A 23,342-nucleotide genomic window follows, 5' to 3' on the forward strand; every position below is an offset into this window, starting at 1 on the left:
TCAATCTACTATCACCCATAGTACAAAAGTCGACGTATTCTATTTTGTGGGAAAATAAATATTCCAAACAGTCTGGGACAGTTGTGGGATGCGATAAATCCCAAATTAATACAACCACTAGCATTAAAAAACCTGTTTTAAGCAATGAGACTGACACAACAGAAGAGCACGTTTAGCTTAAAATGTTAGGTAAACTATTAGAATGTCACATTATAAACGCAACAATGCGCACATGGTAGTAGGCTATAAGCGCGAATGTTCCATTAGCAGGAAAACACCATTCTCAAAAGTGACCACAAATGCGATTATGCATGTAATGCCTTACTCTGAAAATGATCTTCCCGAAACTTGAAACTCACCTGCTGCTTAAGTATGCCAGTTAGGCTCTACACACATTGTACAGCAGATTAATGTGCTTAATTTTAAGAAGTTATTTTGCCACTTTAGTAGTGATATAAACCTTACCAAAACATATAGGCATATGGGCTAGGCTACATGAGCTGTGCAACTATGATTTGAAAAAGTTGCAAAAAAAGCATGCACTGTTTGCCTTAAAACTTCTTATGGCTGCAATCCCGTTAACGGGATGATATGACAACAGCCAGTGACAGTGCAGGGCGCCAAATTCAAACAACAGAAATCTCATAATTAAAATTCCTCAGACATTCATGTGTCTTATATCCTTTTAAAGGTAATCTTGTTGTTAATCCCACCAAACTGTCCGATTTCAAATATGCTTTTCAGTGAAAGCACTACAAACGATTATGTTAGGTCACCACAAAACCACAATAAGCACAGCCATTTTTCCAGCGAAAGATAGTTTTCACAAAAAGCCGAAATAGAGATAAGATTAATCACTAACCTTTGATTATCTTCACCAGATGACACTCATAGGACTTCATGTTACACAATACATGCATGCTTTGTTTGATAACGTTTATATTTATATCAAAATATCTGAGTTTACATTGGCGCGTTACATTCACTAGTTCCAAAAACATAAAGAGATTTTGCATAGCCACATCGTTTCAACAGAAATACTCATCATAAATGTAGATGATAATAAAAGTTATACACATGGAATTATAGATATACCTCTCCTTAATGCAACCGCTGTGTCAGATTTCAAAAAAACTTTACGGAAAAACAAACCATGCAATAATCTGAGACGGAGCTCAGAACAATAGCCAAATTAGCCGACATGTTGGACTCAACAGAAACCAGAAAATATATGATAAATGTTTCCTTACCTTTGATGAACTTCATCAGAATGCAGTCCTAGGAATCCCAGGTCCACAATAAATGCTTGATTTGTTCGATAATATCCGTTATTTATGTCCAATTAGCTACTTTGGAATTGTTTACCAAACGCGCTAACCAAAGTCACAAAGCGCGTCCACTATAACGTGACGAAATGTCCAAAAGTTCCGTAACAGTCAGTAGAAACATACACTGCTCAAAAAAATAAAGGGAACACTTAAACAACACAATGTAACTCCAAGTCAATCACACTTCTGTGAAATCAAACTGTCCACTTAGGAAGCAACACTGATTGACAATAAATTTCACATGCTGTTGTGCAAATGGAATAGACAAAAGGTGGAAATTATAGGCAATTAGCAAGACACCCCCCAAAACAGGAGTGATTCTGCAGGTGGTGACCACAGACCACTTCTCAGTTCCTATGCTTCCTGGCTGATGTTTTGGTCACTTTTGAATGCTGGCGGTGCTCTCACTCTAGTGGTAGCATGAGACGTAGTCTACAACCCACACAAGTGGCTCAGGTAGTGCAGTTCATCCAGGATGGCACATCAATGCGAACTGTGGCAAAAAGGTTTGCTGTGTCTGTCAGCGTAGTGTCCAGAGCATGCAGGCGCTACCAGGAGACAGGCCAGTACATCAGGAGACGTGGAGGAGGCCGTAGGAGGGCAACAACCCAGCAGCAGGACCGCTACCTCCGCCTTTGTGCAAGGAGGTGCACTGCCAGAGCCCTGCAAAATGACCTCCAGCAGGCCACAAATGTGCATTAATAATTTCACAGAAGTGTGATTGACTTGGAGTTACATTGTGTTGTTTAAGTGTTCCCTTTATTTTTTTGAGCAGTGTATCAAACGATGTACTGAATCAATCTTTAGAATGTTGTTAACATACATCTTGAATAACGTTCAAACCGGAGAATTACATTGACTTCAGTTGACCGATGGAACGGAGCTCCCTCTCGCGTGAACGTGCCAGTGGTGCGTGGGCACCTCATGGCAGTGATTACTCATTCCTGTCTCCTTCGGCCCCCCTTCACATTAGAGTCATCAGACAAAGTTCTCTTGACTGTTGGCATCTAGTGGAAGCCGTAGGAAGTGAAAACTCATCCATATCTCGCTGTGATTTCAATGAGAGCTTGGTTGAAAATCTGCCACCCCTAGAAAAAATCCAAACAGAAAGTGTAACTTCTCAGGTTTTTGCCTGCCATATGAGTTCTGTTATACTCACAGACACAATTCAAACAGTTTTAGAAACTTCAGAGTGTTTTATATCCAATACTAATAATAATATGCATATATTAGCAACTATGACATAGGAGCAGGCCGTTTACTCTTGGCAACTCTGTGCACCTTTCATCCAAGCTACTCAATACTGCCCCTTCAGCCATAAGAAGTTAAGCTGGGCATCATTCACAAGTGATAATATATCATTTACAAGTGTTAGGCTAGAATTGTCACCCATCACACTATTCTTGATGTAATCGTGTTGTTACATATACTAAATAATATATGTGTAACGCTCGTCCTCCTCCTCGTCTGAGGATGAGCATGGATCGGACCAATATGCAGCGTGGTTTGAATACATACTTGTTTTATTAAAGAAAGACGAACACGAAAAAACACTTGATAAACTACAAAACAATAAACAACGTTAACAGACCTGAACTTGTGAACATATAACATGAATGCACGAACAGGAAGGAACACACGAATGAAATGAACGAAACGAACGAAAACAGTCCCGTGTGGCACAAACACTGACACAGGAACAATCACCCCTAAACAAACAGTGTGAACAGCCTACCTTAATATGATTCTCAATCAGAGGAAACGTAAAACACCTGCCCCTGATTGAGAACCATATCAGGCTAATTGAACATGAACCCAACATAGAAACACATAACATAGAATGCCCACCCAGCTCACGTCCTGACCAACTAAACAAAGACAAAACAAAGGAAATACGGCCAGGAACGTGACAATATGTGTGAAATGTGTTTTGATTTAGAATGGACCATTATTATGCACCTGTCTAGATACAGGGGAAGAAAAAAATACATGTCATCTATGCACTTAAATAACGAATGGAGGATACTTTTCCCATGGTTCATTTTCATGCCAGCCAAGTAGGCTATACTCCTGTTTTAAAGAGAAGCAATGTGCTTAATGTTAGGAAAGTTGAGAAATAAATATAGTAGGCCTAGCCTATAGAAAGTTGATTGTAGCCTCCTCTTTTTAATAGAGGCCATCACTCTTGTTTTCTAATGCAATTGTGTAGCCTATAGAAATGTTGCGCAACATTAGCTCATGGGCTCTCATGAAGTGTTTGATTAGATTTTTGATTACATTTGCATTGATGTCAGAGTAATTAGAGGGACAATAGAGTGCTGAGTACCAGGCAGTTAGCAAGTTTGGTAGGCTACTAATGACCATCAGCAGCATCAGAGCATGGAGAAGCCTAATTACCATGACTAGACGGTCACATGGAATTTGACTGGAATTTGACATCATGACTGGTGACCGCGGGTGTGGCGGTAATGTGGTCACCATACCAACCCTAGTACTGACTGATCAGACCACAACTACAACAACAAAGAAAGGACTCATTGAAAAAAGAGAGCTGGATAAACTCACTTTTAGTGGTGGCAGCAGACTTTCTCTAGCCAGAGTGGTGTGTGTGTGTGTTTGTGTGCAGGATGGCAGGAGGACCCTGGAGAACCAAGTGAAGAGGCTGGAGATAGTTGAGCGCAGGGAGAGTAAGCTGAAGGAGGACATGCAGAGCAAGGCCCAGCAGATCCAGCAGATGACGGATCAAATCATGGTAAGGGGAGGGGAAAGAGGGGCCCTCAGCCCCCCTCTGGCCCTCACAACGTTGCCCTTCTTTGGAGGATTACTCTCCATCAGAGTGATTATCACACAAGCACTCCAGGACATATGTGTGTTCACTGCTCATACACACATTCGCTTAGATACACATACATACTGACACTCCCTCACCTTATTATTCAGTCTGCGCCAAATCCCAACTTGAGATCTGCGTTCCTAAGTGTAATTTTCAAGCATCTCCCATTGACATCAGTGATGATCTCACATTAGGATTCAGCCCTCACTCCCTGGGGGCCATTCATAGCGTGGTTTCTCTTTATCTCAGACCCAAAAATGACAGATTGTGAACACAGATCATTTTTTATTTTGCCTGAGATTTTTTTGTGTACATTTTATCCTTGCTCTACTGCATAATATCATGGTGTTGTGTTCTAACTTGAAAAGGCTGAATAAACAATGTACTCTAACGTGTTTGTTTGCATAGGACCTGGAGGAGAGTCTGCGTGAGAGCCAGTCCACAGCCCAACGCGTGGAGACCCACCTGGAGCAGAAGGAGAAGCTTTATGAAGAGAAGATAAAGGTAGAGCTTCAGAGCCTCAACGTCTCTCTCCTGTTTAGCACACCCATTCAGAAGAGTATCATATTAAGGACTACTGGTGAATTCACACTGTTAGGGGACGTTGTCGGCTTTAACTAGGGCCCAGAGTTTTTCCTGGGCAGGTCCCTTGGTCACGAAAACTCTAACTGGGCCTTGATCCTGAGCTGTAGCCTGGTTGATATTGTGTTGTATCTCTCTCTTATATTAACCAGGTTCTGGAGAACCAGATGAAGGCAGGCATGGCAGATAAGGAGATGCTGGAATCCAGTCAGAGCAAGTATGAGGAGGAGGTCCAGGAGAAGTGCAGCATCATCAGTGAGCAGAAGGCGGTAAGAGCTGGCCAGCCTAGTTAGGATGTGGCCAGGCCTATTTTCACATTACACTGAATTGGTTTATTTTTCATATTAATCACACTGACTTGGTTAATTTCAAACTTGCAAGAACCTGTTGCAAGGCAACTGTCATATATTGGACATGTACTGTACATGTATTGTTTTGACAATAGTAGTGAGCATGTTTATAAATTAGGTAACATTATGAATGTACTGCAAATTGTCAGACATGTTGAGGCTGCATGTAAATGTGTGTTGAAACTTGACTCTTCTGTCCATCCCAGACCATAAAGGCCATGGACTCAAAGATGGCCAGCCTGGAGCAGAGGATTGCTGAGCTATCTGAGGCCAACAAACTGGCAGCCAACAGCAGCATCTACACCCAGAAGAACATGTGAGTGTTGTGGACTAGTTAGTTAGTTAGTTGGTTAATTAGTTAGGAGGATTCGCCACACAGTGATACTGACTGTGCTGCGTGTTTGTTTATCTGTCTGGGCCTGACAGGAAAGCCCAGGAGGAGATGATCTCGGAGCTGAGACAGCAGAAGTTCTACCTGGAGTCCCAGGCTGGGAAGCTAGAGGCCCAGAACGCCAAGCTGGAAGAGCACCTGGAGAAGATGAGTCAGCAGGAGCAGAGCAACAAGAGTCGAGTGCTAGAGCTGGAGAACAGGCTGAGAGAGGTGAGAAGAGAAGGAGGAGGAGAGGGGGAGGTGAGGAGAGCAGAGAAGGAAGGAGAGGACATTACGGTTAGGGTCACCGGAAGGAGGAGGGTGGAGTGCAGGTAAGAAGAGGATGAGGAAAATAGGGAGCCAGGAGAGCTGTCGGGGGGTTGGCAGAGAGAGATGCCAGATAGAGGGGTCATGTAGCGTGAAATGTCGGTAGTTGTTTTGCCAGATCAGCATCTCTCTGATTATCTCATCCCTCTGGGTGACTCACCTCTCTGACTCTCTCCTTCCTCTGGATGACTCTACTCTCTGACTCTAGAATTCACCTGGATGACTCTACTCTCTGACTCTAGAATTCCTCTGGATGACTCTACTCTCTGACTCTAGAATTCCTCTGGATGACTCTACTCTCTGACTCTAGAATTCCCCTTGATGACTCATCCCTCTGACTCTTTCCTTCACTGCTTGACTCGTCTCTCTGACTCTCTCATTCCTCTGGGTGACTCATCTCTCTGACTCTCTCCTTCCTCTCCCTGACCCCTTTTTGTCTCTCCCTTCTCTCTGTGTGTCCATCATGTCGTTAGATGGTCCTTGAGCATGAGGAGCAGAAGCTGGAGATCAAGCGTCAGGGGACGGAGCTGACTCTGTCGTTGCAGGAGAGGGTTTCTCAGATCAGTGGGCTACAAGCAGCACGCCAATCCCTGGAGAGTCAGCTGCAGCAGGCCAAGTCAGAGCTCGAGGACACCACCGCTGAGGCTGAGGAGGAAATCTGTGTTCTTAGAGTGAGTGCAAGAGGGACATACATACTGTAACAGTTTATTGTTATTCCTCCTGTTATTACTATGCTATGATGAAGTACTGTAGTACAGCCACCAAACCTGTCCCTCTCTCTATCTGTCTGGTAGGCCCACCGAGACGAGACCCAGCGCAAGTATGATGCCCTCAGAGACAGTTGTGCGGTATGCCACCTCTCTCCCTCTGTTTTCAATTAGCCTTGTATTAAGGTTGATGTTATGAAAAATGTATACCCATATCTTTTTCATGTCTCTTTGTCGGTGAACATGTGAAGACTAACCATGAGAAGATGAGGTTATTGTGTTGTGGTAGGGGATTTAAAAACATTTAAAGTCACATTGTTTGAATCACTGCTGGGACTCATTGTGGGTAATACATAATGGTCTCTCTTTATCCCTTTGCCCAACTTTTGAGATCCTCCCACTCGCAAACTGTTGGGAAAGAGCATTCTCCCTAGATTCAGCTAGCCGGTATTCAGGCAATCACACCCAAGTTCAGAAACAAATTGTGCCTAGCTTCTTGCCTGGCTCCCCATGTTTATTTTTGTGTATGGCACCATTTTTTCTATTTATATTATTAATAACACAGTACTTCTGGCAGCCGTCCACCATTCAAAAACAACAGAAATGAAACATGGGTAAGGTTGCATTGACATGGGGTAGTAGTGTATCAACAACATATAATGTTATGTAACAAGACTGGAGGTAAAGGTCTGGGTCCTTTGGCTGTTGTTGGTAATTAGCTAGGTTTTGTTTACTCATTTGTAGAGGGTACTGAATTCTAACCAAACTCACTGTAATTAAAATTACTGTAATGAATCAAACATTCTGAGGTTAGCACCAGTGTTTATCTACCCTGGGTGCTGCTAGTGGACTGTACTGTACTTGTCACGTTCCTGACCTGTTTTCCTTTGCCATGTATTTGTTTTAGTTGGTCAGGGCGTGAGTTGGGTGGGTTGGTCTAGCTTTGATTTTCTATGTTGGGATTTTGTGTTCGGCCTGGTATGATTCTCAATCAGAGACACCTGTCAATCGTTGTCCCTGATTGAGAATCATACTAAGGCAGCCTGGGTTTCACTTGTGTTTTGTGGGTGTTTGTTCCTGTGTCAGTGTTTGGGCCACACAGGACTGTTTCGGGTTAGTCACGTTTGTTGGTTTTTGTATTTTGTAGTGTTTGTTGTTTTTCCATTAAATAATGAATACTTACCAATCCGCATCTTGGTCCGATCCATGCTCCTCCTCGTCTGAGGAGGAGAACGACTACGACAGCCGTTACAGAAACACCCACCAAAACAGGACCAAGCGGAGTGGAGAAGGAAGGCAAGAACAACAGCAATGGGGAAAAGAGGAATGGACTTGGGAGGAAATCCTAGACGGGAAAGGACCCTGGGCAGAGCCAGAGGAGTGTCGCCGCCCCAAAGCGAAGCTGGAGGCAGCGAAAGCGGAGAGGAGGTTTTATGAGGGGAAAGCAAGGCAGAGCGTCTGGAAGCCCGAGAGGCTCACCCAAACATTTCTTGGGGGGTGGCTAAGAGGTAGTGGGCCGAGGGCAGGTAGGAGACCTGCGCCCACTTCCCAGGCTAACCGTGGAGTGAGAGGGCGTCGTACTGGTCAGACACCGTGTTATGCGATGGAGCGCACGGTGTCCCCAGTACGCGTGCTTAGCCCAGTGCGGGCTATTCCACCTTGCCGCACTGGTAGGGCTAGGTTGGGCATCGAGCCGGGTGCCATGAAGCCGGCCCAACATATCTGGCCTCCAGTACGTCTCCTCGGGCCGGCGTACATGTTACCAGCCTTACAGGTGGTGTCCCCGGTTCGCCTGCATAGCCCAGTGCGGCGAGGTGGAATAGCCCGCACTGGGCTATGCAGGCGAACCGGGGACACCACCTGTAAGGTTGGGGAGGCTCGGTGCTCAAGAGCGCGTGTCCTCCTTCACGGTCCGGTATATCCGGCGCCACCTTCCCACCTCTGCCCAGTACCATCAGTGCCGACACCACGCACCAGGCTTCCAGTGCGTTTCCAGAGCCCTGTTCCTCCTCCACGCACTCTCCCTGTGGTGCGTGTCTCCAGCCCAGTGCCTCCAGTTCCGGCACCACGCACCAGGCCTACTGTGCGCCTCAGCAGGTCAGAGTCGGCCGTCTGCCCAACGCCGCCTGCGCTGCTTAACTGCTCAGCGCTGCCCGAACTGTCTGCCTTCCCAGCGCTGTCTGAACTGCCTGCCTGCCCAGCGTGGTCTGAACTGTCTGCCTGCCCAGCGCTGCCCGTCTGTCCCGAGCCTTCAGAGCCGTCCAGCCAGGACCAGCCAGAGCTGTCCAGCCAGGACCAGCCAGAGCCGTCCAGCCAGGACCAGCCAGAGCCGTCCAGCCAGGACCAGCCAGAGCCGTCCAGCCAGGACCAGCCAGAGCCGTCCAGCCAGGACCAGCCGGAGCCAGCCAGCCAGGAGCTGCCGGAGCCAGCCAGCCAGGATCCGCCAGAGCCTTCCGCCAGCCAGGATTCGCCAGAGCCTTCCGCCAGCCAGGATCCGCCAGAGCCTTCCGCCAGCCAGGATCCGCTAGAGCCTTCCGCCAGCCAGGATCCACCAGAGCCAGCCAGCCAGGATCCGCCCCTCAGTCCGGTGCTGCCCCTCAGTCCGGTGCTGCCCCTCAATCCGGTGCTGCCCCTCAATCCGGTACTGCCCCTCAGTCCGGTGCTGCCCCTCAGTCAGGTGCTACCCCTCAGTCTGTTACTGCTCTTTGGAATAGTGGGATTGACATGGAGGGTGGATATTGGGAGGAGGCCACGGAAGCGGGGATTGACTATGGTGGGGTGGGGACCACGACCAGCGCCAGAGCCGCCACCGTGGACAGACGCCCACCCAGACCCTCCCCTAGACTTTGTGCTGGTGCGCCCGGAGTTCGCACCTTAAGGGGGGGGGGGGGGGGGGGTTCTGTCACGTTCCTGACCTGTTTTCCTTTGTCATGTATTTGTTTTAGTTGGTCAGGGCGTGAGTTGGGTGGGTTGGTCTAGGTTTGATTTTCTATGTTGGGATTTTGTGTTCGGCCTGGTATGATTCTCAATCAGAGACAGCTGTCAATCGTTGACTACGACAGCCGTTACAGTACTGTGTTTCTGTGTATATGAAGGAGACTACAGCACCACAAACTTGTCTTGCTCTAGGGTGTGGTGGTGTGTGTGGTGTGTGTGGCGTGTCTACACAGTAGGATGGGGCGAGAACATTGCTGATAGACAGATCCCAGCGCATCAGTCCCGCTGTTGACCTCCCATTCCCTCTTCTGTCAGCCCCCAGCCCTAGAGGGAATGGTTGGGATGACTGGCTCAGTAGAAACAGGAGAGAGAGATGATTTACATACAGAAAAGCTTTGTTCACTTCTCTCCACTGCCCTGTAGTCCTGCATGGTACACAGCAGCCAGCCTCCCCAGAGAGAGGAATAACATCTAACTCTCTAACTGAGCTTCAGCAGCCTCTAACCCTCATTTGCATACAGTCTGTACTATTATCCTGGCTGATTAAGAGGACCGAATGGTGCTGATGAATTGATTATTCAGCTCCCTGCTCAGCCTTGACAAAGACATGAAGGCTGTCTGAGAGAAAAAAGTTTGCTTGGATATTTATCTGTAATTGCAAAATGGGTGCCTTAGTATGCTGAAATGTAGCATTCACGAAGGAAACTCACATTGATTGTCTCAAGTGTATGGCTATCCAGCAAGGTGCTGGTGAGGACTTTTCACTCTTGTCCGTCAACGGCCATTTAAATGATGAGTCATATGCCCCTCTCCCATTGATTGATAATTTCACTACATACAGATGGAGGATCTTAATTTCAGCCAGTTTGCTACAGCAGGAAAATAATCCTGCAGCAACAGGAAATGTGGATTATAATTAATGGACATTTTTGTATGGGTTGATGCATTTTTCATAAGGGAAAATCAAGTCTGAAATTTCAAAATGGAAATTAGAAACTTCAGAAGCCTTTTTAAACCTCAAATACACTAGAAGTTTGACATTTTACTGCATTACAGAAAAGTTCTCCTGCAAAAGGATGATTCCCTACAAACTCAAGTCTTCCTGTGTATGACGCTGTAAGCTTGACGCTATGACCCTATAACCTGTTGTCACGTTCCTGACCTATTTATGTTAGTTGTTATGTGTGTTAGTTGGTCAGGACGTGAGGTTGGGTGGGCATTCTATGTTTTCTGTTTCTGTGTTGGTTTTGGGTTGCCTGGTATGGCTCTTAATTAGAGGCAGGTGTTTGGCGTTCCTCTAATTAAGAGTCATATTTAGGTAGGCGTTGTCACAGTGTTCGTTGTGGGTGATTGTCTTCCGTGTTTGTGTTATGTTTGCACCATACGGAACTGTATACGGTTTGTTCGGTTTATGTAGTCTGTTTCCTATTCGTGCGTTCTTCGTGTCTATGTAAGTTCTCATGTTTAGGTCAGTCTACATCGTTTGTTATTTTGTATCATTTCAAGTGTAGTTCGTGTTCGTTTTTCGTCTTGTCATTAAATTCATTATGTATTCACAACCTGCTGCGCCTTGGCTCCCTCAATACACCTCCTTTTCCGAAGATGGAGAGGAGGAGGATCGCCGTTACAGAATCACCCACCATACCAGAGCCAAGCAGCGGAGTCAACGGAGTAAGGGACAGGAAAAGAAGGAGCAATGGACATGGGACGATGTATTGGACGGAAAGGGTTGCTACACTTGGGAGGAGATCCTGGCTGGTAGGGATCGCCTCCCATGGGAACAGCTGGAGGCACTGAGGAGAGCAGAGGCTACCGGGGAGAGGAACCGGAGCTATGAGGGAACGTGTCTGGCACGGAAGCCAAAAAAGCCCGTAAGTAACTCCCAAAAATTTCTTGGGGGGGGCTAGGAGGTAGTGGGCCAAGGGCAGGTAGGAGACCTGCGCCCACTTCCCAGGCTTACCGTGGAGAGCGGGAGTACGGGCAAGCGCCGTGTTACGCAGTAGAGCGCACGGTGTCTCCTGTACGAGTGCATAGCCCAGTGCGGGTTATTCCACCTCCCCGCACTGGTAGGGCTAGATTGGGTATTGAGCCAGGTGTCATGAGGCCGGCTCAACGCGTCTGGTCTCCAGTGCGTCTCCTCGGGCCGGCATACATGGCACCTGCCTTATGCATGGTTTCCCCGGTTCGCCTACATAGCCCGGTGCGGGTTATTCCACCTCCCCGCACTGGTCGGGCAACCGGGAGTATTCAACCAGGTAAGGTTGGGCAGGCTCAATGCTCAAGAGTGCCAGTACGCCTCCACGGTCCGGTATTTCCGGCGCCACCTCCCCGCCCCAGCCTAGTACCTACAGTGCCTACACTACGCACTAGGCTATCAGTGCGTCTCCTGAGCCCAGTTCCTCCTCCACGCACTCTCTCTGTAGTGCGTGTATCCAGTTCGGTGCCTCCAGTTCCGGCACCACGCACAAAGCCTCCTGTGCGTCTCCAGAGCCCTGAACACACTGTATATTCTCCCCCTACTAATCCTGATGTGCTTGTCCTCAGCCCGGTGTCACCAGTGCCGGTACCTCGCATCGGGTATAGAGTGGGCTTTGAGAATACAGTGTGCCCTGTCCCTGCTCCCCGCACTAGTAGGAAGGTGCCTATCCTTAGCCCGGTGCCTCCAGTTCCGGCACCACGCACCAGGTCTACAGTGCGCCGTATCCGGCCAGAGCCATCCGTCTCCCCAGCGCCATCTGAGCCATCCGTCTCCCCAGCGCCATCTGAGCCATCCGTCTCCCCAGCGCCGTCTGAGCCATCCGTCTACCCAGCGCCGTCTGAGCCATCCGTCTGCCATGAGCCTGCAAAGCCGCCCGTCTGCCATGAGCCTGCAAAGCCGCCCGTCTGCCATGAGCCTACAGAGCCGTCCGCCAGACAGGAGCCGCTAGAGCCGCCCGCCAGACAGGAGCCGCTAGAGCCGCCAGCCAGACAGGATCTGCCAGAGCCGCCAACCAGACAGGATCTGCCAGAGCCGCCAACCAGACAGGATCTGCCAGAGCCGCCAACCAGACAGGATCTGCCAGAGCCGCCAGCGAGCCATGAGCAGCCAGAGCCGCCAGCGAGCCATGAGCAGCCAGAGCCGCCAGCCCGCCATGAGCGTCGAGAGCCGCCAGCCCGCCATGAGCGTCGAGAGCCGCCAGCCCGCCATGAGCGTCGAGAGCCGCCAGCCCGCCATGAGCGTCGAGAGCCGTCAGCCCGCCATGAGCGTCGAGAGCCGTCAGCCCGCCATGAGCGTCGAGAGCCGTCAGCCCGCCATGAGCGTCGAGAGCCGTCAGCCCGCCATGAGCGTCGAGAGCCGTCAGCCCGCCATGAGCGTCGAGAGCCGTCAGCCCGCCATGAGCGTCGAGAGCCGTCAGCCTGCCATGAGCGTCCAGTTTCGTCAGTCAGCCATGAGCTGCCCTTCAGCCTGAAACGGCTAGATACCCAGAACTGCCCATCAGTCCAGAGCTGTCTCTCTGTCCGGAGCTGCCTTTCAGTCCGGAGTTGCCCCTCTATCAGTATCTCCCTCTCTATCTTGATCTACCTCTATATTCTTATCTATCCCTCTTTCTTGATCTATCTCTCTGTCCCGGTGCTGTCCTTATCAGTGATGTTATTAAGAGGATTTTGTGGGGGTAAAAAGAGGGTGGACATTCTTAGAGGGAGGAAGCTAGGATGGATTATGGTGGGGTGGGGACCTCGCCCGGAGCCTGAGCCACCACCGTGGTTAGATGCCCACCCAGACCCTCCCCTAGACTTTGTGCTGGTGCGTCCGGAGTTCGCACCTTATGGGGGGGGCAATGTCACGTTCCTGACCTATTTATGTTAGTTGTTATGTGTGTTAGTTGGTCAGGACGTGAGGTTGGGTGGGCATTCTATGTTTTCTGTTTCTGTGTTGGTTTTGGGTTGCCTGGTATGGCTCTTAATTAGAGGCAGGTGTTTGGCGTTCCTCTAATTAAGAGTCATATTTAGGTAGGCGTTGTCACAGTGTTCGTTGTGGGTGATTGTCTTCCGTGTTTGTGTTATGTTTGCACCATACGGAACTGTATACGGTTTGTTCGGTTTATGTAGTCTGTTTCCTATTCGTGCGTTCTTCGTGTCTATGTAAGTTCTCATGTTTAGGTCAGTCTACGTCGTTTGTTATTTTGTATCATTTCAAGTGTAGTTCGTGTTCGTTTTTCGTCTTGTCATTAAATTCATTATGTATTCACAACCTGCTGCGCCTTGGCTCCCTCAATACACCTCCTTTTCCGAAGATGGAGAGGAGGAGGATCGCCGTTACACCTGTATTTGGGGAGTTTTTCCCATTCTTCTCTGCAGATCTTCTCAAGCTCTGTCAGGTTCGATGGGGAGCTTCGCTGCATAGCTATTTTCAGGTCTCTTCAGAGATGTTCGATCGGGTTCAAGTCCGGGCTCTGGCTGGGCCACTCAAAGACAGAGACTTGTCCCAAAGCCACTCCTGCGTTGTCTTGGCTGTGTGCTTAGCTTCGTTGTCCTGTTGGAAGGTGAACCTTCGCCCCCAGTCTGAGGTCCTGAGAGCTCTTGAGCAGGTTTTCATCAAGGATCTCTCTGTGCTCCGTTCATCTGACTAGTCTCCCAGTGCCTACTGCTGAGAAACATCCCCTGTAGAAAACTATCTTCAAAGTAATGACTCGGGATGTCGGTTTTGAGATGAAAGCTTATTTTCATTAATACTGGTTCAAGTTACATTTTACTACTTTAGATTCCACAAAACAATAAAAGAAAGTTGCTAGCGAAAGCCAGGATAATCACTTGTCACTTGTACTTAACTGGCACGTTCTCGTTTATCTTACTTCCTGTCGCAAGGCATTCTGGTACTTGCAGTCAATAGCGTAATCCAATACTAACCAGTACAATAGAATACAAGTACTCTTGTACATATGTAAATAACTGTAAAGAAATATACACTACCATTCAAAAGTTTGGGGTCACTTAAAAATGTCCTTGTTTTTGAAAGAAAAGCACATTTTTGTCCATTTTTAAAATAACATCAAATTGATCAGAAATACAGTGTAGACATTGTTAATGTTGTAAATGACTATTGTAGCTGGAAACGGCTGATTTTTAATGGAATATCTACATAGGCGTACAGAAGCCCATTATCAGCAACCATCAGTAACCAAACTTTCTTCTGAAACTCATCAGTCTATTCTTGTTCTGAGAAATGAAGGCTATTCCATGTGAGAAATTGCCAAGAAACTGAAGATCTCGTACAACGCTGTGTACTACTCCCTTCACAGAACAGCGCAAACTGGCTCTAAACAGAATAGAAAGAGGAGTGGGAGGCCCCGGTGCACAACTGAGCAAGAGGACAAGTACATTAGAGTGTCTAGTTTGAGAAACAGATGCCTCACAAGTCTTCAACTGGCAGCTTCATTAAATAGTAGCGGGTACTATTTAATGAAGCTGCCAGTTGAGGACTTGTGAGCGGTCTGGCATTCAGGCCAAAGAGTTCAAGCTTGGTTTAATCAGACCAGAGAAATTTGTTTCTCATGGTCTGAGAGTCCTTTAGGTACCTTTTGGCAAACTCCAAGCGGGCTTTCATATGCCTTTTACTGAGGAGTGGTTTCTGTCTGGCCACTCTACGATAAAGGCTTGATTGGTTGAGTGCTGCAGAGATGGTTGTCCTTCTGGAACATTCTCCCATCTCCACAGAGGAACTCTGGGGCTCTGTCAGAATGACCATTAGTTTGGTCACCCCCCTGACCAAGACCCTTCGTCCCCGATTGCTCAGATTGGCCGGGCAGCCAACTCTAGGAAGTGTCTTGGTGGTTCCAAACTATGCGACTCCTAGTCACGGCCCGTAATGACACAGCCTGGGTTCGAACCCCAGGCTGTAGTGACTCCGCAACACTGCAATGCAGTGCCTTAGAACGCTGCAACACTCGGGAGGCCCACATTTCTTCCATGTAAGAATGATGGAGGCCACTGTGTTCTTGGGGACATTCAATGCTGCAGACATTTTTTGGTAACCTTCCCCAGATCTGTGCCTCGAGCTCTACTATTCCTTCGACCTCATGCCTTGGTTTCTGCTCTGACATGCACTGTCAACTGTTGGACTTTATATAGACAGGTGTGCCTTTCCAAATCATGTCCAATCAATTGAATTGACCACAGGTGGACTCCAAGTTGTAGAAACATCTCAAGGATGATCATTGGAAAGCTCAATTTCGAGACTAATAGCAAAGGGTCTGAAAATGTTAGAAAAGGGGAAGGGGTCTGAATACTTTCCGAATACACTGTACATCAATACATCTTGCAGTAGTATACATTCAAATTATATAATATTGTGTAGAAGCTAGTAATGAGCCTAGTATAATATGTCTCCCACCCTCCTTCCCTCAGGTGATCACAGACCTGGAGGAGCAGCTGACCCAGCTGACCCAGGAGAACTCTGAGCTGAACCGTCAGAACTTCTACCTGTCCAAGCAGCTGGACGAGGCCACGGACGAGACAGAGGACCGCCTGCATCTGGGTCAGGATGTGGACCGCCTCCGCCACGAGGTGGCTGACCGCGAGATGCACCTCAACAACCAAAAACAGGTGTGACTAGGGTTGCAAAATTCTGCAAACTTTCAATACACTTCTTGGTTTTCCCAAAATCCCAGTTCGGAGGATCCCGGAATCAGGAGGGAATAAGCAGGAGATCTGATATCCTCCAACCAGGATTTCTGGAAAACCAGGGAATTATTTGAAAGTTCACAGAATTTTGTAACCCTAGGTGTGACACATACACTCACACTCACTCATGACCATAGGTACACTCTAACATGTTAACAGAATGGGCATAATAGAGAGCTCTCTCTCTCTATATATATATTTTTTTCTCTTTCTTTCACAGACATTTCATTTCACATACCCCCAAACACACAAACTGACACACACATCTCTCCATACTCCTCAACAATCAATTATAGGTTACACAGACTTGCACACACACACACTATTCCAGCTAATGTGATTGAGTGGAGAGAGTATAAATCAGGCAGAAGATACTTGACTGTTCTTTTGTTATGTATCTCCAGCTCAGTTAGCGGATTGAGGAGAGGAGAGGGGAGGGAGGGAGGAAGGAGAGGGCGGTAGGGAGGAAGGAAGGCTGGAAGGAAGGGAGGAGAGGAGAGGGGAGGGGAGGGGAGGGTGGGCGGAGGGAGGGAGGAGGCTGTGTGATGCTGTGCTCTGCCCCTGTGGGATGGTGTGTGTGTAGGCGTTCAGTAGCTAGAGCTCTTAGTCTCTCTGTCCTAGCTAGTGGTTGTGTAACAGGGATGGAAGTCATAGAGGGATCCGACCATGAGTGGGAGGGATGTGTCATCCGCATCGTTCACAGGTCGTGTCAGCCCTGGATGTGTGGACTTCAGAGGACCATGGTGCTGCTGCTGCTATATTTTTATCCCAGTGTTTGTCTCAAGCAAAGGAAATAGGAAACATACAGACGTAGCTCAGTATGTGCCCTATCTCTCAAAGTTACTTGTATCTATTTTTAACTGTGGAGCACAACCCATTGAATGTCAATGTTCCTGATGATCAGAATCTGACATTACTGACTTTGGTTTGTGATACTATGTCCATTACTCAGAGGGCTGACTTCAGAACAGTCATCATTAAGACCACAAAACTCTATTAAAAGTACCTTAAATAGTTGTCTCATGTAAGTTTATCTCTTACAATCTCTCTAAGATATTCATGATGTCTGTTAGAACAGAACTGAACAGTTGAATAACATGACTTCTATTCTCATGTAACCCGTCCTATCTTTTCCATGTTCTGTGTTAGAACATTGAGACGCTGAAGACCACGTGCACCATGCTGGAGGAGCAGGTCCTGGAGCTGGAGACCCTGAATGATGAGTTGCTGGAGAAGGAGAGGCAATGGGATGCCTGGAGGGGAGCCCTGGAGGAAGAGAAGAACCAGGCTGAGAGGAGGACCAGGGAGATCCAGAGACTGCTGGACAACGAGAAGCAGAACAGGTAACACACACACACACAACATACACAAATACACAAACACACACTCATATGGTCCCCTCTCTTATTTCTCTTCAGGCTACGTGCTGACCTGCGCAACTCGGAGGCTCGTCAGTCTATTGAGCAGGCAGTGAAGGAGCACAAGGCTGAGATTCTGGCCCTGCAGGAGGCCCTCAAGGACCAGAAACTCAAAGCAGAGAGCCTCTCTGACACAGTGAGCCTTATGTGTCTGTCTGTCTCTCTGTCTATCTCTCTGTCTTAAGCAGACCCGTACATCCTGTCTCTGTCCCTCTAGCTGAATGACCTGGAGAAGAAGCATGCCATGCTGGAGATGAATTCAAGGAGTCTGCAGCAGAAGCTGGAGACTGAGAGGGAGCAGAAGCAGAGGCTGCTGGATGACGTAGGCTACGTTATTCTTATTCTGCCCGTGATATATTTGAGTTATTTATATCATATAATGTCACATACCTGGGCTTAATAAAAACTCCTCTATTATAACCGAGTATGTTTGTTTGTCTTGTGAGAAGTGAAATATCACAGAATGTCTGTTGATACTGTTTGTGTCCCTCCCTCAGCAAGGAAACCTGCAGCAGCAGTTAGATGTTCAGAAGAGCCACATCTTCCGACTAACCCAGGGCCTGCAGGACGCTCTGGACCAGACTGACCTGCTGAAGTCTGAGAGGACTGACCTGGAGTACCAGCTGGAGAACATCCAGGTACTGTACACACACACACGCATGCATGAGCAAACACACACATACAGTCCATTCGGAAAGTATTCAGACCCCTTGACTTTTTCCACATTTTGCTATGTTACAGCTTTATTCTAAAATTGATTCAGTTGTTTGTTTTCCTCATCCATCTACACACAATACCCCATAATGACAAAGCAAAAACATTTACATTTACATAAGTATTCATACTCTTTACTCAGTACTTTGTTGAAGCACCTCTGGCAGCGATTACAGCCTCGAGTCTTCTTGGGTATGACGCTACAAGCTTGGCACACCTGTATTTGGGGATTTTCTCCTATTCTTCTCCGCAGATCCTCTCAAGCTCTGTCAGGTTGGATGGAGAGCGTCGCTGCATAGCTATTTTCTGGTCTTTCCAGAGATGTTCGATCGGGTTCAAGTCTGGGCTCTGGCTGGGCCACTCAAGGACATTCAGATACTTGTTTTCCGAAGCCGCTACTGTGTTATTTTGGCTGTGTGCTTAGGATTGTTTTCCTGTTGGAAGGTGAACCTTTGCCCCAGTCTAAGGTCCTGAGATTTTTTTATTTAATGAATTTTAGAATAAGGCTGTAACGTAACAAAATGTGGAAAAAAGGAAGGGGTCTGAATACTTTCCAAATGCACTGTAGACAAATTTGTAAGGGTGTTTTTTACATTGGTTAAAAGTAGAGACTGAGCTAGAAAACGGTACACTGCATTTGAGAAACATTGAGAAAGTAACCCTGCTTTGAAAGTTGCTAAACTTGTTACCCCACTTTTGAGAAAATGGCCCGTGAATTTCTGGTACACCAACTGGAGAGCTCTTCTTTATCTACACCCAGTCAGCATCGTTCACACCCTCTTAAGCCTTAGCCTCACCCATCTCTTTGACAATTCACAGTGTAGTAAACAACCAAAGATTTCAAGACTAAAAGTGGTGAAAGTAGTAGCAAAAAGAAGTAGTAAAAATTAACTGTAGTCCTTGGCCTATATCCTAAACTGACTTTGGTGAAGGTCTTATTGTTCTTCACATTACCATCTCTGGTAAACACACACTATATCAAATAAAATCTAACTTTATTTGTCACATGCACAGGATACAGAAGGTGTAAACGGTACAGTGAAATGGTTACTTGCATAGTGGAGTGTGTTGTTTAGACATGTAGCTAGCTAAACGATTAACCATAATCCCAACTCAAATGCCGTGTTCAAAACAACTGGGAGCTCTGAAGAAACAAACTCCGACTGGGAAAAATCGATTTAAACAGTCATCCAACTCAGAAATTCAACTCTGGAACTCGAGCCTCTTTCTAGAACTCCTACAATCAATCAATCAATCAATTTTATTTTATATAGCCCTTCGTACATCAGATAATATCTCGAAGTGCTGTACAGAAACCCAGCCTAAAACCCCAAACAGCTAGAATGCAGGTGTAGAAGCAAAACGATTAAACGATTAACCATAATCCCAACTCAGAAATTCAACTCTGGAACTCGAGCCTCTTTCTAGAACTCCTACAATCAATCAATCAATCAATTTTATTTTATATAGCCCTTCGTACATCAGATAATATCTCGAAGTGCTGTACAGAAACCCAGCCTAAAACCCCAAACAGCTAGAATGCAGGTGTAGAAGCAAAACGATTAAACGATTAACCATAATCCCAACTCAGAAATTCAACTCTGGAACTCGAGCCTCTTTCTAGAACTCCTACAATCAATCAATCAATCAATTTTATTTTATATAGCCCTTCGTACATCAGATAATATCTCGAAGTGCTGTACAGAAACCCAGCCTAAAACCCCAAACAGCTAGAATGCAGGTGTAGAAGCAAAACTTGCATCGTCTGTGGACCTATTGGGGCGGTAAGCAAATTGAAGTGGGTCTAGTGTGACAGGTAAGGGGGAGGTGATATGATCCTTGGCTAGTCTCTCAAAGCACTTTATGATGATAGAAGTGAGTGCTACGGGGCGATAGTAATTTAGTTCAGTTACCTTTGCCTTCTTGGGTACAGGAACAATGGTGGCCATCTTGAAGCATGTGGGGACAGCAGACTGGGATAGTGAGAGATTGAATATGTCTGTAAACACACCAGCCAGCGGGTCTGCGCATGCTCTGAGGACCCAGCTAGGGATGCCGTCTGGGCCGGCAGCCTTGCGAGGGTTAACACGTTTAAATGTCTTGCTCACGTCAGCCACGGAGAAGGAGAGCCCACAGTCCTTGGTAGCAGGCCACGTCGGTGGCACTGTATTATCCTCAAAGAGGGCAAAAAAGGTGTTTCGTTTGTCTGGAAGATTCCTGTATTTTTCCATGGGTAAACCAACTACGCTCGTTATTTAACTATTTTCTTCGTATTTACAGTTTGTTATTATACCTGCTTGAAAATCTATTGCAATACTTGAAAATGGCTGTCTTGTAATGATCAACAACCAACTTGACAGAGCTTGAAGAATTTTTAAAAGAACAATGTGCAAATATTGTACACTCCAGGTGTGCAAAGCTCTTAGAGACTTACCCAGAAAGACTCTCTGCTGTAATCACTGCCAAAGGTGATTCCAACATGTATTGACTCAGGGGTGTGAATACTTACAGTGCCAGCCAAACGTTTGGACACACCTACTCATTCCAGGGTTTTTCTTTATTTTTTACATTGTAGAATAATAGTGAAGACATCAAAACTATGAAATAACATACAGTGGGGAGAACAAGTATTTGATACACTGCCGATTTTGCAGGTTTTCCTACTTACAAAGCATGTAGAGGTCTGTATTTTTTTTAATCATAGGTACACTTCAACTGTGAGAGACAGAATCTAAAACAAAAATCCAGAAAATCACATTGTATGATTTTTAAGTCATTCATTTGCATTTTATTGCATGACATAAGTATTTGATACATCAGAAAAGCAGAACTTAATATTTGGTACAGAAACCTTTGTTCGCAATTACAGAGATCATACGTTTCCTGTAGTTCTTGACCAGGTTTTGCACACACTGCAGCAGGGATTTTGGCCCACTCCTCCATACAGACCTTCTCCAGATCCTTCAGGTTTCAGGGCTGTCGCTGGGCAATACGGACTTTCAGCTCCCTCCAAAGATTGTCTATTGGGTTCAGGTCTGGAGACTGGCTAGGCCACTCCAGGACCTTGAGATGCTTCTTACGGAGCCACTCCTTAGTTGCCCTGGCTGTGTGTTTCGGGTCGTTGTCATGCTTGAAGACCCAGCCACGACCCATTTTCAATGCTCTTACTGAGGGAAGGAGGTTGTTGGAGGTTGTTGGCCAAGATCTCGCGATACATGGCCCCATCCATCCTCCCCTCAATACGGTGCAGTCGTCCTGTCCCCTTTGCAGAAAAGCATCCCCAAAGAATGATGTTCCCACCTCCATGCTTCATGGTTGGGATGGTGTTCTTGGGGTTGTACTCATCCTTCTTCTTCCTCCAAACACGGTGAGTGGAGTTTAGACCAAAAAGCTCTATTTTTGTCTCATCAGACCACATGACCTTCTCCCATTCCTCCTCTGGATCATCCAGATGGTCATTGGTAAACTTCAGACGGGCCTGGACATGCGCTGGCTTGAGCAGGGGGACCTTGCGTGCACTGCAGGATTTTAATCCATGATGGCGTAGTGTGTTACTAATGGTTTTCTTTGAGACTGGTCCCAGCTCTCTTCAGGTCATTGACCAGGTCCTGCCGTGTAGTTCTGGGCTGATCCCTCACCTTCCTCATGATCATTGATGCCCCACGAGGTGAGATCTTGCATGGAGCCCCAGACCGAGGGTGAATGACCGTCATCTTGAACTTCTTCCATTTTCTAATAATTGCACCAACAGTTGTTGCCTTCTCACCAAGCTGCTTGCCTATTGTCCTGTAGCCCATCCCAGCCTTGTGCAAGTCTACAATTTTATCCATGATGTCCTTACACAGCTCTCTGGTCTTGGCCATTGTGGAGAGGTTGAAGTCTGTTTGATTGAGTGTGTGGACAGGTGTCTTTTATACAGGTAACGAGTTCAAACAGGTGCAGTTAATACAGGTAATGAGTGGAGAACAGGAGGGCTTCTTAAAGAAAAACTAACAGGTCTGTGAGAGCTGGAATTCTTACTGGTTGGTAGGTGATCAAATACTTATGTCATGCAATAAAATGCAAATTAATGACTTAACCTGCAAACTTGTTCTCCCCACTGTATATGGAATCATGTAGTAACCAAAATAGTGTTAAACAAATCAAAATGTATTTTATATTTGAGATTCTTCAAAGTAGCCACCCTTTGCCTTGATGACAGCTTTGCACACTCTTGGCATTCTCTCAACCAGCTTCATGAGGAATGCTTTTCCAACAGTCTTGAAGTAGTTCCCACATATGCTGAGCTCTTGTTGGCTGCTTTTCCTTCACTCTGCAGTCCAACTCATCCCAAACCATCTCAATTGGGTTGAGGTCAGGTGATTGTGGCCAGAATAACACAGTTTTTTTTACTGCAGTAATTTTGCTGTCTAACTGCATTTAGATGCAATATAACTGCAGTTAAACTGCACTTTTACTGCAGTTTCAAAACCGCAATCCTTTTTTGTAAGGGCAGGGCTCCAGACTGCAACCATTAAGTGGCATTTTATGACCCTTTGACTTGGCTGTGCAAGTTCAATTTGTAATTGGTCGCGTGCGAGTTTCAAACTCACAAGTTTCAAAACTTCATATTTTTTAGGTTGGCTAAAATTATTTGGTCAAACAGTAAAGTGCATTATCTTAATGATTCCTGTAAAAAAAGTGTCTGTCTAGCCCCTGGGCCTGTTTTGCTGGGTCCTGTTCTGCTGGGGCCTGCTGCTGTGATGAGCGAGCCACTTGATGTGTGCTCCGAACGAGAGGAAAAAGGCTTCTAGTTGTATAAGATTAAAAAGTCAAATTGCGGGAAATACATAGCGATGAAAACAACTATTGTTGTTCTCAGCTTTCTGTGGGTATAATTTGTATTTGTAATCTCTTAATATTGAACTCAATAGCAACTACTGTATTTTACAACCCATATATTTGATATGGCTTTAAATTACGAAGTGCGCGAAATGCGCATTAGCCATTGTCATGAATTTTGAGCTGACAATAGAGTATTGTTGTTTGTTATATTTTACTGTTAAAATAGGGCTCCAGAATTCACCACATGAGGAAGTGAAAACTCTAAACACATCAGCTAGATCTCTAATTAAGC

The 23,342-nt window shown here is 46.5% G+C and overlaps 1 protein-coding gene across 10 annotated transcripts in view; it reads left to right on the forward strand.

The window, feature by feature from the left end:
• LOC129853382 (citron rho-interacting kinase-like) overlaps positions 1 to 23,342 on the forward strand; it is a 133,283-nt gene that overhangs the window by 40,294 nt on the left and 69,647 nt on the right. For 9 of the 10 annotated variants that reach the window (XM_055919359.1, XM_055919355.1, XM_055919356.1 and 6 more), the window contains 12 exons: positions 3,955 to 4,080; positions 4,570 to 4,665; positions 4,896 to 5,012; positions 5,300 to 5,409; positions 5,520 to 5,694; positions 6,264 to 6,461; positions 6,585 to 6,638; positions 15,819 to 16,016; positions 17,244 to 17,437; positions 17,513 to 17,648; positions 17,730 to 17,834; positions 18,010 to 18,150. In XM_055919359.1, the coding sequence (XP_055775334.1) occupies positions 3,955 to 4,080; positions 4,570 to 4,665; positions 4,896 to 5,012; positions 5,300 to 5,409; positions 5,520 to 5,694; positions 6,264 to 6,461; positions 6,585 to 6,638; positions 15,819 to 16,016; positions 17,244 to 17,437; positions 17,513 to 17,648; positions 17,730 to 17,834; positions 18,010 to 18,150 (1,650 nt within the window). The remainder of the gene's footprint in view (positions 1 to 3,954; positions 4,081 to 4,569; positions 4,666 to 4,895; positions 5,013 to 5,299; positions 5,410 to 5,519; positions 5,695 to 6,263; positions 6,462 to 6,584; positions 6,639 to 15,818; positions 16,017 to 17,243; positions 17,438 to 17,512; positions 17,649 to 17,729; positions 17,835 to 18,009; positions 18,151 to 23,342) is intronic. The other variant, XM_055919361.1, reaches the window with a different exon arrangement.

The sequence above is a fragment of the Salvelinus fontinalis genome, chromosome 4, assembly GCF_029448725.1.
Source record: "Salvelinus fontinalis isolate EN_2023a chromosome 4, ASM2944872v1, whole genome shotgun sequence".
In the NCBI taxonomy this organism is placed as follows: domain Eukaryota; kingdom Metazoa; phylum Chordata; class Actinopteri; order Salmoniformes; family Salmonidae; genus Salvelinus; species Salvelinus fontinalis.